Genomic DNA, 15,568 nt, shown 5'->3' with positions numbered 1-15,568 from the left:
ATTTTCCTATCATTTTCTTCCTGCCTGATTGGACTAAATACGATGCAACCTCTCCTTTTACATAGATAATGTGACCCCAGATAGACTTTAGTGTCATCCCGGGCTTAGGTATTCAGTAGAGGCCCACTCAAGAAGCACTCAGTCTGGCTGCTGAGATAGTGACACATTTTGTATCAACTATGTAAGTGGAGGGTGACTTCATCAACAACCATGCGATTATTGCAATGTTTCATGCATGTTTCTAGATCATTTGTTAGAGCGAAGAGTAAAGCTCTCTCTCTTTGTCCTATCCCACCAATAAGATACACAATTCACTGCTGCTTCTTTCATTCCAAGTCATTCACTCATCTTTTTCTTCTTATTCGTTTTGTTTTTCTCCCAACCCGAGTATCGAACAACACTAGCATCATTACTCTTCTCTTTCCTCTCATTTGCCAAGACTTATGGAATTAAGAGCTATGAAGTGCTCGCACTATTCAAGTTCCAACGTGTGGTGCTTTCATGCTACTATGAAACTTTCCTTTTGGTTTAGGTGCTCTATCGTACTAGGTCTGTGAAGCTCATTTAAACCTACAGGCACGAGCCATCCACGCGCTTCAGGCGTATAAATGCCATGATGTTCTAGCAGACCTTTCCACTGTCATAAATCCTCACTTGGCCTTTTTGTAGTGTCAGTGACTTGTTCTGTTGTTAACTTGATCTGATGATAAGACAAGCCTTGTGGATGAGCTCCATATTCTTGGTATTTGTCTTAAGATCAGATCAGAATTCCAAAATGAACACTCAATGATACTGTTCAAAGTCCTAGTAAGGTATCCCGACAGCGGACATGTCTGCAAGAACATCATTGCATTTGCAAGTCCGAAATCCAGAGAAAGGCTGGCGTTTGATGATCGAAGTAAAATCAGTACAAGTCAATCCAGCGCCCTAGGCCATAGTTAGACTTCTGAGTTTGGGAAGAAGTGTGTTAAAAAGGATATCTTCGGCTTAGCGCAGGTAGTTTAGGGGTTTCCCGAGAGGCTTCGGTTCTTAAGAGCTACAGCTCTCAAGAAGATAGCAATTCTTCTTGCACCAAAACAAGCATTTATGGTAGTGGCCCAGCTTGACAAACTTGTGATAGAAGTTGAATATGGTGGTCAAGGTTGCCACAGTAAACACGAGAATCTGATATAAAGGGAGCTTTATTATGAAAGCAAGAGACAAAGAGCATAGAAAGTGACAGAGTCATATGAGGAGGATTTATTGGTGGGCTCGAGGGTAGACCAGGAATCAATGGCGACTTTATAACACATTACGTTGACATCGAATACTACCCTGTGGCTGCTAGGTCGAAATGCTACTTCTTACTGAGGCTTCCTACAGTCTAGGCCTTGATGAAAACAGTAATTGGACAGTTCCATTTCACTTCAGCATAGAAAGATCCATATGCTACCGAACCAAAGCTACCCTGCCATGGAATTGTGAGTGGTCGATCACATCATGTCAAGCCAACGTCTAAAAATACTTGAAGCCTTCTTCCCCATAGCGGAGCAAGCAGTCGTTCAATTCTATAACCATGTAGCATAGTGAGGTATCGATGAATTTGGCTTGGGGCCGACAATGTGACATGTTAACTTGAAGACTATATCATTCACAGGGAAATGAATTACCGGATCCGTTTATATCTAATACTTAAATCAGCAATATGAGCACACTGGTTACTTTTACGAGCACGGTTAGATAGCTTGACATAGGTCAGAGACGGTCAGTTTTAGTAGATTGTACTCTCTTTCCTTTTTTAAGACCTGCATAGAGACTACCGTATCAAGTTGACTAATCTTCAAGCTACTCTCAATGACTATGGTTTACTTACCCACACCATCTGAGTGCAATATGGCTTCCTATATTTCGTAAACAGAGGGCAAACATGAATGCTGGCTTGTTACGCCACCCAGTCCCTCGCTTGCTAGGAACGAAGGAAGGAACTTCCTCAAGCTTACTTGGTATCACGCAAAAGAGTCTTCGTGCTTAGCTCGTCTCCTTGTTCTCCGGGCCTTTCTTTCGAGACTTGATCAATGATACAAAACCATTATTGAGATTGATGCGTTTGACTAGGCTTTTTGAGAATTTTTAACTATCATGCCTAGCAGTCAGTGCCCCTGCTTAACGATCAAAAGCCCTATTATAGTTCAAACTGGGTAAACGCCACATGCACATTTATTTACGCTACTTTTATCCAATCAATCAGAATACGCAGGAGTGAATTTAAATGGGTGCTGTAACTAGGAGATCACCATCTATCTATATCTCCTGAACCCACATACCAATCCCAAACATATCGAAGTTCGGATTCATTTTTTTAGTTCCATTTGGACTTTAATGATATTTCCAAGAGTTAAGAGCGGTGGATACTGCGTCCTATCAAACATGAAGAGCAGATAATATCGCTATTCCATCCAGATTGGAAGTACAGATTATGAGAATCCCAGACCCGAACATCATTTCACTGCCAACGTTTAGATATCAAGCATTATTCAAAGACAGTGGTCAATTTGATGATGACTTTCATTTATTTCCAGATAAGAATCTCCTTGTACTCGGGAGCTATTATCACTTCCCGGGGGGATATACTTTGGTTACTTTCGCAAGTTACAGTCATCATTCTGACTATGCAGTCGGCATATTAATTGGTGTTCAATAACTGTCCTCCGTTTTCTGGACCTGTGATAGTGCATTTATTATCCGAGTTCTTTCATTGGGCGGGTAATATAAGCGCCCCCACAGCGATCGTGTGGCGTGGCTAGTGGGCTCCACATGATTGATGTGTGGGTCATCCCTGCGAGAGCTAACGATTGGTTGCGGACAAGTGGAGCTGCCCGAGCCCCTTCCCTCAAACACTCTATAGAGTAGGAACGACCCTGTCACTTCAAGGGTTTCATCCCGCAGCGTCTTCGAACCCAACTCCTTGAATTCTTGTGTCTTTAAACCCCATTGCCGACGGACGTTCTACGCGTGGAAAATCATAGCTCAGGTCCACTACGGGTCGTTGTGTTCATACGCACGAAATTCTTGGCTTCATCGACCCAGCCCTCCATCCATCCTTTTCTCTATATTCAATCCCATGAATGATAATTGGGGTCGTGTACAGGGCGACCGTGGCCGTGGTTGGGATCGCGGATTTGGTGATCGTAGCCATGATTCCCGAGATCGAGATCGCCGTCGCGGTCATGCTGAAACTTCTTATCTCCCGGCTGGGCAAGGGATGGGTAATCGCAAGGATCTCCGGGGTAATTTCCAGGGCCGAACTGGCGATACAAGTCGCGAAGTCTCTCGAGATGGCAGTGGAACCCTCCGTAGAGAAGGCTTTCGCGGTGGTTATAGATGCAATCGTGGTGATGTGAACCAGTACGGCTCCCCTATCTTTAGGTGTGTTTTCGCTCCATGATGTGTATTGTGGATTTTCCAAAGTCTAATCACCCAGCCACAGACAAGGCGAGGCTATCCCAATACCCAGTACTGTTGTGACCAAGACCGAAAATGACCTTGTCCGAGCTCTTGCTGTGAGCCACCAGACGGTACCTAGACAAGCAAAATACCCCGAACGCCCAGGCTATGGCACAGCGGGTAGACTCGTGACTTTGTACGCCAACTATATACCGCTGAGTCTTCCTAAGCAGCAACTGCTTCGCTACCACATCTCGATTGCAGCCGACTCTGGAGGCCATCTTGCTCCTGTGGGCAAAAAGGCTCGCCAACTCATTTGTCTATTGTTAGAGGAGCATTTCCCGCAGGAACGAAAATATATTGCATCGGACTTCCGGTCTACTCTCGTCTCCTGTGTCAGATTGATGGAAGGCATTTTCAATGTGCGGTACAAAGAAGACCTCGAGGACGACTACCCTAGAGTTCCCCGAGTTCACAGCGTCACCGTTCAATACACCGGTGAAGTCGACCCAGCTGATTTAGTGAACTACCTCACCTCCACCAATGCGAGTGCTATGCTTAAGAACAAACAAGAAATTATCGCTGCTATCAACGTGATTATTGGTCACCACCCAAAGACGAACGACAGAATTATGTCTGTTGGCGCCAACAAACACTTCAGTCTTGGTCAAGATACCATAGAATCTTTCGAACTTGGCGGTGGGCTTTCCGTTCTGCGTGGATTCTTCATCAGTGTTCGCGCTGCGACTGCTCGTGTTTTATTGAATGTGCAAGTTAAGTATATCGCTTGCTACAAAGAAGGACCTCTTGTCAAAGTTATCCAAGGCTACGGGAGTAGAAATACTTACCATTTGGAAAAGTTCCTTAAGGGCCTGCGCGTTCGTATCACGCACATCGCACGCAAAAATAGCCGCGGTCAGCGTCGCCCTCGCATCAAGCGTATATCTGGCCTTGCCAGTTGTGGTGATGGTGCCTCGTCTGACCATCCACCCAAGGTCACCCGCCATGGCGCTGGACCAAACGATGTGGAGTTCTTTATTGAGGAGTCTCGCCCTCGGCTGCTTTCGCTCCCCGCAACATCCGAGGTCAAAACTACGAGAGGCAAGAAGGCCCGGAGAATCGGCCCTTCACAAGCTGGACACTACACTACAGTGGCGGCCTTCTTTAAAAATGGTCAGTCACATAACCATTGCCTTTCGCTCTCTTTTTTCTCACTCTAGCTGACTTCTCCCCTAGAGTACAACATTCTGTTAGACCCATACCTGCCAGTGATCAATGTTGGACCTAGTGACAGACCTGTCTATCTTCCATGTGAGGTTTGCGAGGTCGAGCCCGGTCAGCCAGCAAGCTCGAAGATATCCGGCGACCAAATCGCTTCAATGCGCAAGTTCGCCGTGATGGGTCGAAAGCCCGGTCAAAATGCCCAATCGATTGTCAGCAAGGGTATCAGTATGTTGGGACTAGGACAGCCATTGAATGACACGCTGGTAAGAGAGAAATTATGCCAGAGATGTTGCCAGTATATCTGATTCTAATTTCACAGTCCGCTTTCGGTGTCAACACTTCTACCGACTTGATCACGGTTCCTGGACGCGTTCTCCCAGCCCCCAATGTCTACTATAAAGAGGGCAAAAGACTCAAAGAAATCAGGGCTACCGCTGGTAGCTGGAATATGCGCCATGTCCAATTATCCAAGGCCTCAACCATGAGATCTTGGACATACCTCTACATTGAGCGACAGGGCTCGCGACCGATTTTCCATCACTCTGGTCAACTCAACGCATCCCTAGAGGGCTTTCGCAAGACATCAAGAGACATGGGGATGCAAGTAAATCCTCACAAGGTCGGTAAGCGAGTAGTTCTCACTGGCGAGAACGACGCCACCACCATCGAGACAGCCATCCTCCAGTTGCAAAAGCAGCACAACCCAGACTTCATTTTAGGGATCATATATAAAAAGGACACTAGTGTTTACAACTGTCTGAAGCAAGTTTGTGATATCCGCTGCGGTATCCGCAATGTCAACGTCCTAGCAGAGAAATTCGTCAAGCCCAGCGATCAATACAATGCCAATATTAGCCTGAAAATCAACCTCAAACTCGGCGGTGCCAACCAGACCCTCCGTGCCGCCGATCTAGGTATTATATCCAAAGGAAAAACAATGCTTGTTGGACTAGATGTCACACACCCATCCCCCGGCTCTGCAAGTTTCGCCCCATCCGTCGCCGGTATTGTCGCTTCAGTCGGCTCGACTCTCGCCCAGTGGCCTGCCGAAATCCGCGTCCAAAGCGCACGCCAGGAAATGATCGCCGACCTAGAAAATCTTCTCGTTCGTCGCCTTCGGCACTGGCGCAGTCTAAACAAGGACCTCCCCGATAATATCATCGTCTATCGTGACGGTGTCTCAGAGGGACAGTACAACAAAGTGATCGACGAGGAATTGCCTCTCCTTCAGGCCGCCTGCAAAACCACCTACCCGGCCGACCAAACCAAGAAAGGTCTTCCCCGTTTCGCTATCATTGTCGTTGGGAAACGCCACAATACACGCTTCTACCCAACCGCCGAGCAGGATGCAATCCGCGACAACCCCATACCCGGCACCGTCGTAGACCGCGGAGTCTCCGAGGCCCGTCACTGGGACTTTTTCTTGCAGGCGCACGCTGCACTCCAGGGTACCGCTCGTCCAGCGCACTACTTCACCGTCTGGGATGAGATCTTTCACCCGGATCATCCTTCCCATATGGCTGGTCCTGGCGCAGCCGATGTCTTGCAGGACCTTACCCATAAGCTATGTTACATGTTCGGACGTGCTACCAAGGCTGTTAGCGTGTGTCCACCTGCGTACTATGCTGATCTGGTCTGTGCCCGAGCGCGTTGCTTCCTGTCTGATCTCTTCGATCCATTGTCGATAGAGTCTAGTGGCGATACTAATTTTATCGAGCGCAAAATGGGTATGTCGCGCACTGCCGATGTAGTTATCCATCCGAACGTGGCGGAGACGATGTTCTACATTTAGTTGCATATTGTGATGCCTGTCTCAGCGCTGTTGGCAGAACCAGGCACACGGTGACGAATGAGAGCATTGGTTGGCCTGCTGTGAGATCAATCATTGTATTTTGCTCCCAGATTGTCTTTCTCTGTATTCCATCTCCAGTTCAATGTCATCGCTAGAACGGGCCTTCCTTCCCACTAGTCTTGTCGCCCACGATTGAGGTTTACCTATTAAATTGGAATATCCATTCATCTCTCTTTCAATCAATCAATCAAACTACTGTATCCTCGCTAGTATTATAATGGCTATACAGGTCTTCTATCTAGTTGAAGCAAGAGCTTAGCCGTACGCCTGATCATGCCAATGCAGAAAAGAGAAACTAGGTAATAGCTTGATATATAAAGAGTTCCCATGCACAAAACATATGAGAAGTCTGATTTCCCAGGCACAAAAAGAGCGAGCAGATTCACCATCTGCCATTTCACCATCCTCTGTTCTCACTTCCACTTCAACCCCTCCTCGCCCTCAAATCCTGCAACGGGAAGATTAGATCCCGGTTCATCCCTATTTTAGCCTCAATTGCTGTTCAAAATTTTCCCTGGCCAAAGGGTTTTTGATCAATTCGGCACTGTGTATCAATCAATCAAAAATCAATCAAAGTTCAATTAACCTGATGCAGCCTAACTAGTATCGTAATGGCTATGCAGGCGCTTCTATCCAGTTGAAGCAAGAACTTGTCCGTACGCCTGAAAATGTAAATACAGAAAAAGAGCTGGTCCTCGGAAAGAGAGACCGGGTACCAGCTCGACACGAATACCAATCGCATAACCCAAAACATACGAAAAGCCTGGTGCCGTAGGCATCCAGGTACAAAGAATGACCGCAGATGCACCATCTGCCTTTCCCACCTCCCATCTCTGCCTCTCAAATCCTGCATCACATCAACAGGCCCCGTCTATTCTCACTTCAGCCTCAATTTCTGTTCAGATTGGTCATGACCGAAGAGTTTTAGTCCAATTCGGCACCGTATAGTCGAATAGCGAATCGAGGGACGTAGTCTCTCCACCCTCAACCGTAGTCGCAAGCATTGGTGAGTACCCAGCGTCTTCGGGACTCTGCTCCCTGGCCTCTCAGACTTCTTGGTCGTCATCGGCGTCAAACTCGGCGTGTTGGAACTGAGCAAGGAGACCGGTTTGGTGCATGAATTTGGCAACGTAGCGGGTTGCCAGCGGGTCAGATACGATTGCATCGTAGTTAGTTATATCCTTTATGTCCACAGCGTGGAGTTGATTAAAGAGACGCCTTCTTAACTCCACGTAAGTCTCACATTGAAGTAAGAAATGCTTCGGAGTTTGAGACCCCTCCCCGCAAGGGCATCTGTCGGTCTCCGATTCCTTGATCTTAAACAAGAAGTGTCGTAGTGCAATACGCATCGAACGCATCTGAATCAAGATCGAAGACCTTGGTTTAGATAGGCATTCGTACAGCCTTAGTACCTTCTTATTCGGCAGATCAACCAAGCGCTTGGTCGGCTGAGCAGTCCACTCGCTTACCCACTCTGTCTCCCACCGGTCCTGAATGCGCGCTCGAACCGTACGCTTGGCGGCTGCGGCGAGCCGGATGGTGGGTTGTTCCGCTCCGCCGGTCGCACCTCCCGCATGTTGGAGAGCCGCGCACTTCGCCCTGCTATCAGCAGCTTCGACCAGTGCGCGTCAACCCTCCATATCAGCTCCCCCCACTTCGTTCAATTTGATCAAGTCAATCTGGATCACCTACACACACGTCAATTGGTACACTTGATATAGGATTCACCGGTACGGTCTCGTCTTCTCCTCACTGTTCGACCCTGCTAGAACAATACGGGTATGGTTTGAATGCTGGCTTTTCCTGGATAACCTATAAAGGAGTCAATGTCCTTTGGTTGCCTGCCGAATATCGACCAACTCAGTCCTTTAATTTTTTTATGTCTTCGACAAATTTCGCCATCGCTTGTTCGTCACGTCGCATCATATTTCTCGCGCTTTCAGAACAGAGCCCCATCCCTGGCCTTTGATTTAGTGAACAGGGGTTGCCTTTAAAGCATAAAAGTAGATTTGCACTCAATAGTATGCCGAATGAAGCTTGCGGGAAGCTCGTCATCTGGCCTGTTTGTTTCCCACTCTGAGAGCTGAAGTAGCTTGTTGATTTCTAGTCGGGTAGAGTAAGGGCTCGGAATCGTCCTGGGGGCAATGGTCCAACGAAGGGCTGAATCCGTATTCTGAGAGTGGTATGTAACCGTGAAATCCCGGATTAGGGCGTGTTGCTAGTCCTGGTCCGAGGGATCGGGGTTTTGGGCTTGGGGTTCATCACCATTGAGATAGAAGTGGTTGATCATAGTCCTCAATTTCCTAGTAAACCGAGCTTCGGCACATTTTAGTCGTCCAGGGTTCAACAGAGGGTGGGACCCAAGGAATCCAGTAATTTGTAGGGCGGATAAGTCGGTTGTAAAGAAATATTCGACTCACCGCGCCACCGTATCTTCTGAAGTAGGGCGCGGAATACTGCCAGGAGGATCAGCGATGAATTTGAATATCAGCTCGCTAATGCTTCACGCATACATAACTCGCATTTTTCACTCGTATTCCAGAGTACCCGCTGAGAACACCATCGGTGATCTCTGACAGAGACACATGAGTCTGACGCGAAGAATTTCTAAGTGTGGGATATGACTCACTTTTGAACATGTATACGAAAGTACATTTAGCTTAGTAGAGCCCTACAGCCCCGTAGCCCTATCCTCCTTAATTTTCTTTATTATCAGGCAGCTGAACAAAGCCAACAGGATAATCGACCGTATGCGCGGATTAATTTATGAGGTTAATAGTTTTTTTCAAATAAATAGGGAAATCAAACAATGTAAGAAAACATATCCTTCTCTGAGATCGCTAAAGGAATTGTCTATTTGCAAGATCGCCTGCTCTATTAATTCTTCCCGTCAAGTTCAATTCCTGAACAGCATTCTGATGATCGCGGTTCTGCAACAAATTGGTGTCAAACATGACCTTGATATTCTCGGTAGCGATGTCATGGCTTAGGTAACACCCTTAACCAAACCAGTCCTGGGTAGGCGGCCCACTAAAGGACTAGTGTGCAAACCTCCAAGGTTCTAAGGTTGCCTTTGTTGCTGACTTCAGCACCGCCACATATAAGTCTACTTAAGTATATCTTGGGTTATCGTATTTTAGCATATTTGGACATCTTCACACGGCAATGTTTTTGAGGGGATACGGGGTAAACCAGACCATGTACATAGTATAGTAACTGGCAAACATCAGGCAAATATGGCCAAATAACAAAATCCAGATCCCCATTAAGAAATCTTATTTCGCGATGTTAAATTGGTCGAAAACCCGGATTTTGATCGATCTGACTTTTTAGGGGTAATAGAGCTATTTTGGCAGCCACTAAGGGGTTAAAATGGCCTAATTAGGTATAGCGATACAATTTTTGCCGGCACTAGCACCAGGCTAGCACCTAAACACGCTAGAGGCTATCGCTTAGTCCTTCAGAATACAAAGAAAGAGCCAATAGGAAGCTTCCGTTTCAATGCGATGAATGCATTATCCGAAATGGCTTTAGACTGGACTCTGGCCTCAACCTGCAGAGACCCTGAATAAAATCTTGTCGTATATGAAGGCGGTGGCCGCTCTCCCTTTTCCTCTTATCATCTTTTCTCAATTTCCATTCCTGTCGCTCGTTTGACTATATACCCCGACATTCGTTAAATCAGTACAATATGCGTATCCGATCTTTCGCCCTTTTGGCCGGTGCCACTGCCGCCATCGCTGCCGACACAGTCTCTCTTTTCCTAATTGGCTTCGATGAGCAACCACTTGAGGGCAAGGTCATTGGCAATGTAAGCACAACCATCCCTCTATCAATCTACCACAAAAACCTAATCAATATCATCCTAGACCGGTTCCATGACCAAATATCTCATCAAATGTGCTGCTGGCGTTGACTCCACCGAATGCGGCCTTCCCCCTAATGGCATGACCGTGGCCCAAGGCTCTTCAACCGTCAGCCTAGCATACGGCACGGGACGTATGTGAGTATATCCAGCCCTACAAAGAATCCACTTCTACCCTATCAGTCATATCTGATTATTTACTAAAACAGGTCCATCGCTGAGAACTGTAAGTATGATTCCGTAAGCGTGACCTGCGCCGCAAGCCTCGACGAGGAAGGCATAACTACCACCTTCACGTCCGCCGTCGCCCTCACTGAAATCCCCGGTGGCGGCGCTTTAATGCCTGTCACTATCACCGGAACTGGAACGGAGAAGGCTGTCGCCGCTACTGGTGCCTCCGTAACGGCTTCTACCGCTGCCTCGACTAGCGGCGCTGATTTGACTACTTCCGCTTTAAATACCGTTGGTACTAGCACTGGTACTAGTACTAGCGAGTCCTCGGATAGCAGCAGTGTTGCTGCCACCAGCCAGACTGAATCTGGTAACGCTGCTATGCCTATGATTACTGGAAACGCGCTCTGGGCTGCCGGTGGTGTTGCAGCTGTATTGGCTCTTGCCGCTCTTTGATCATCTGGACATTTGTTGGAATGAGGTTGGAGGAGTACAGTCCTGGCTCGGTTAACGCCTCTCTGCCTTAATAAAAAATATGTACTTCCTCATATATTCTATGCAATACTGTATACGAAGCGTGGTAATTTTTCTTTACTTTGGTCTTACCGACCTAATCTGAATCTATATTGTTGGCAATTGAACATGTACCTGGTATTTATGCCACACAACGTGGGACCTCGGAATATACACAATCAATCAATCAATCAAAGTTCAATTAACCTGATGCAGCCTAACTAGTATCGTATGTTGAAAGGCTACGATGCAAGTAGGAATGATGACTGGTACGACCGTACAATATAGATAATCTAACAATAGATTATCGAGGTGTTTAAGTCTGGAAATTCTCATTTGTGTGAGAACCTCCTTATATACCAGAAAATTCTGCCTTAAGCTACTCCTAATTAGATTTTCCAGGTGATGAATCACTGCGGTTGCCGTCATGGCTCATTCATGGCATAAACCATGGCCGGCCACCATAAATCTCAACATCGTAATGGCTATGCAGGCGCTTCTATCCGGTTGAAGCAAGAACTTCCGTACGCCTGATAACAACACAGAAAGAGAGCTGGTCCTCAAAAAGAGAGACTGGGTACCAGCTCGACATAAATACAAATCCCATAACGCAAAACATAAGAAAAATCTGGAGCCGAAGGCATCCAGGTACAAAGAACGATCGCAGATGCACCATCTGCCTTTCCGACATCCCACTTCCATGTCTCCCTATCTCTCCACCCTCAACCGTAGTCGTAAGCATTGGTGAGTACCCAGCGTCTTCGGGACTCTGCTCCCTGACCTCGGTATCGAGGTCTTCTTGGTCGTCATCGGCGTCAAACTCAGCGTGTTGGAACTGAGCAAGGAGACCGGTTTGGTGCATGAATTTGGCCACGTAGCGGGTGGCCTGCGGGTCATTAACGAGTGTATCATAATCGGTGGCTTTCACCCCGGCTCTATAGAGCTGGTTATAATGCCGTATGCGGAGATCTCCGTACGTCTCACATTGAAGTAGGACGTGTTTCGGGGTTTGAGAGCCCTCTCCGCAGGGGCATCGGTCTGATTTCGCTTCCTTGATCTTGAACAGAAAGTGTCGAAGCGCAATACGCATCGACCGCATCTATATTAAGATCGAGGATCTCGGCTTCGAGAGGCATTCGTACAGCCTTAATACCTTCTTATTCGGCTGAATAACCAAGCGCTTAGTCGGCTGAGCAGTTCTCTCGCTTACCCATTGCTTCTCCCACCGGTCCTGAATGCGCGCTCGAACCGTACGCTTGGCAGCCGCTGCGAGCCGGATAGTGGGTTTATCCGCTCCGGCCCCCTCGCCGGTCGCACCTCCCGCAAGTTGGAGAGCCGCGTATTTCGCGCTGCTATCGGCTGCTTCGTTACCCGGCACACCAACGTGAGCAGGGACGGGCAAAGGAGTCGGTTGTTATCGTTGAAGCTTTCAACGCATGGACGTCTTTACGGATGCCTAAGGTCTCCTGCTTAACGATGGTGGTCATGATAGCGGTCATCTCGGCTCGCCAGTCGCCGCCGAGCGGGTTCAGCAGCAAGTGTCTCGTCAGGCTGTCGACATTCTTAACGAATTCCAGCATCACGGGCTGGACCTTACCGCCGTTTTTGACGAAGCTCAGAATCGTCTGGGCATCGTGGTTGATTGCTAGTACGCGTTCGGAGGTGTTGTTTTCATGCGCAGAGTTTTCTCGGACCCCCCCCTGATAGGGCAGGCCACTGGCTCCCGGGCGCAACCATGGTCGTACGGGTATCAAACCGGTGCCAAAAGATGCGCAAGGGAGTTAGATATAACTTGCAATTGATTCGGTGGCCCTAGATGGCCTGGTTGTGGCGCAGTTTCAAAAATAAGATTCGCGCTTAGATATGTGTTCCCTAAAATACACCTCCCATCAAAGGATCCGGCAAGCCCGGGCGTTTGGAGGGGGAAGCCAGACGGGGCCTCGTGCCCTGATCTGAGCGGAGAGGATACTGGCCAGTCGACACAAAGGCCATGGCTGGGTCGAGAAATGACTGGGGGATAATACTCCTCATGCCATGGAGGGGGTGATTCGCCAGTTGACCGCGGTGACGGCCTTGGGCCATGGAAGATGGTGGACTGGGTTACCGTGACCCGACTTACTGGCCAGTTGGCGGTCCCGGGTTGCACTGAGAGCCCACATTGCTGGGGGGCAGTTAGGTATGTCCCGGGGGGGTGCTCGTACGGAATCTCAGGGCTTATACCCGGTGAGGTACAAACTGACCAGTTGACGAAGTGACGGGGTGTGGTCACTTGTGCTGGAGGGTGGGGTGGCAAGACTCCAATTTATATGTATCACGTGATGTAGCAACTGACCAGTTGACGGAGTGACAGGGGGTGTGGCCATGCATGCGGGGGGTGTTGGGGGGGAGGACCCCCGAGATGGGGGATCATGGGGGGAGGTCGTGGATGACTGGGGGATGCTAGGGGGAGAACCCCCGAGGTGGGGGAGCCTGGGGGCCCGGAGAGGGTATGCCCCGGGCGATGTCGACCTACTGACCAGTTGGCTAGGGTGCCCGTGAGATCGCTTGGGGAGGCCCCCCGGTCTGAGCCGGACATGGGGCGTACCCCTGAGCATTGGGGGAGATACCCCCGTGCCGTCCACACATCGGGGGCCAAGCCAGGCAGCTGGGGAGGGTACAGAGAAGCCCGGGGGGGGGGATCATTGCCCAGTCTGCACGTGACCTTTGACTCTTAGACGACCAAGTCCGCAGAAAGACACAAAAGGTTTTGGAAAAGTGGCCCACTTTGTATGGGAAAACGGGGTGGCACGGACCACGTCCTAGTAATAAAGTGCCCCAGGATCCAAAACTGGCACCGTTCACTGTTGCATGGATTTCTATCCCCCAAATGGGGTCGGTGAGTCTGTGTAGAGGCGAACCGGGCCCATTGGTCCGGGGTTGGCGGCTGGAGGAACCGTGCCCAGTGGATGGTGCGGGGTGCTTTGAGTGTCGTGGGAGCAGTAGAGACTCGCGGGTCAGGCCATGTAGAGGTGGCCCGGCTGGGTGAGCCCCTACGTCGCCCCTATGATCCTCGAGCAGCCCCCCTCCACGGGTAGGGTCCCCCGGGTCGCTAGCTCCGGGGCGGGGCCCCCGGGGGCGCGTCGTGGCCCAGGGAGGGGCCGGGCGTAGTCACCGGGGGGAGGTCGCCAGTTGGCGGGAGCGGAGGACTTGGCCAAATGGCCAGGTGGAGAGAGCGCACCAGGGATGAGGGGAGGGGAAGAGGTGCACGGCACGGGGGAGCGGGCTTTGAGACGCGCAGCGCGCGCGGCGAAGTCGCAATGGCGACTTGAGGGTACACGTGACCGCCCCGGGACGGGGGGGTATTGGGGGGTACCGGGGGAGCATAGGGGGGTGGTCTTGCAGTACCTCAGGGGGGGCATCACGCGACTTATAAACTGGCCAGTTGGCGGGGCGACATGGGAGGAGGTCTTGAAAGCTTGGGGGAAGATGGGGGGTGGTAATTGATGCTTGGGGGGCGTTGGGGGGGGGGGGGGGAGGCATGGGGGAGGCGTTTGATGCTGGGGGGCGAGGTTTGATGACGAGAACAGACAACAAACCTTTGCCCTAGTCCGGGTGCATGGATATATATCGAGATTCACATGGGAGTCATGGGGGTGCTTGCTGGTGACCACGGTCGACCTGGATATATATATGTGCACAACAGTCGTTCCTTCGACCGCGGGGGGCTTCTTTCCCGAAGACCTCTGGGGCGGGTCATCCCGGCTTGGGGGGTAATCCTGGGTGGTCGGGGGGCATGGGCGCACCCGAGAGGGTACGCCCCGAGCGTCCTTGACTTACTGGCCAGTTGACTGTTTACCACCCGGGGGACCCCCGAAGGCCCCGAACGTTAGGCGCCATGACCCCTAGAGAATTAGGTGTTGAGCCCCGGGGGCCCGGGGGTGGCCATGCCTAAATCCGAAGTCACGTGAATTTACGTCGAAAACGACTAAGTCCGCAGAAAAACACAAAAAGTTTTGGAAAAGTGGCCCACTTTGTATGGGAAAAAAGGGTGGCACGGACCATGTCCTAGTAATAAAGTGCCCCAGGATCCAAAACTGGCACCGTTTACTGTTGCATGGATTTTTATCACCCAAATGGGGTCGGTGAGTATGTGTAGAGACGAGGAGAAATCCTCTCTCCGCATCTTCCATACCAGGTTGGTTCCTTTCTTGGTGGTGAAGGTTGTTGCGTTCGGCGCACCCATCACCGCTGGGAGACACCACCCGCCGCATCGGTGCTTCCCCGGGCCCCCCAACCTCTACGTTGGACCCCGGTGGCTGCCCCGACGCGGTGCCCGAAGCCCGGGGGCTTACGTCCCCGGCACTGCTGGAGTCTGTGGATCACTGGTCGCTGACCATACCTGAAACTCAGATTCCTGGAGGGAGCCGCCCCGCGGAATCCGCCGTTCGTCGGCGTTGTCCACGGGGTCTGGACCCTTCACCCGAGGGCCGTATGCCGCAGCCAGCCAGCGCCCGCAAGGGCGTCTAGTTGACCTGCGTGCG

General features: G+C 50.1%; 3 protein-coding genes across 3 annotated transcripts; 2 read left to right on the top strand and 1 right to left on the bottom strand.

The window, feature by feature from the left end:
- Nucleotides 1-3,100: 3,100 nt before the first annotated feature.
- N7511_005108 (argonaute/piwi family protein) lies at nucleotides 3,101-6,439 on the top strand (the record flags this gene model as incomplete). Its single annotated transcript, XM_057127485.1, has 4 exons — nucleotides 3,101-3,405; nucleotides 3,467-4,596; nucleotides 4,660-4,910; nucleotides 4,967-6,439. The coding sequence occupies 4 exons, from the start codon at nucleotides 3,101-3,103 to the stop codon at nucleotides 6,437-6,439; spliced, it is 3,159 nt and encodes a 1,052-aa protein (XP_056984002.1).
- A 3,751-nt stretch (nucleotides 6,440-10,190) lies between these two features.
- N7511_005107 (uncharacterized protein) lies at nucleotides 10,191-10,991 on the top strand (the record flags this gene model as incomplete). Its single annotated transcript, XM_057127484.1, has 3 exons — nucleotides 10,191-10,310; nucleotides 10,369-10,502; nucleotides 10,574-10,991. 3 exons carry the CDS (start codon nucleotides 10,191-10,193, stop codon nucleotides 10,989-10,991), a joined length of 672 nt encoding a protein of 223 aa, XP_056984001.1.
- A 3,086-nt stretch (nucleotides 10,992-14,077) lies between these two features.
- Nucleotides 14,078-14,446, bottom strand: N7511_005106 (uncharacterized protein; the record flags this gene model as incomplete). The annotated part of the gene is made up of 1 exon (XM_057127483.1): nucleotides 14,078-14,446. One exon carries the CDS (start codon nucleotides 14,444-14,446, stop codon nucleotides 14,078-14,080), a length of 369 nt encoding a protein of 122 aa, XP_056984000.1.
- Between the last annotated feature and the right edge of the window lie 1,122 nt (nucleotides 14,447-15,568).

This window comes from Penicillium nucicola (genome assembly GCF_028828085.1).
Source record: "Penicillium nucicola strain IBT 29836 chromosome Unknown utg000005l, whole genome shotgun sequence".
NCBI classification, from domain to species: Eukaryota; Fungi; Ascomycota; class Eurotiomycetes; order Eurotiales; family Aspergillaceae; genus Penicillium; species Penicillium nucicola.
The sequence above is the reverse complement of the archived record's forward strand: the minus strand, read 5'-3'. Positions and strand labels throughout refer to the sequence as shown.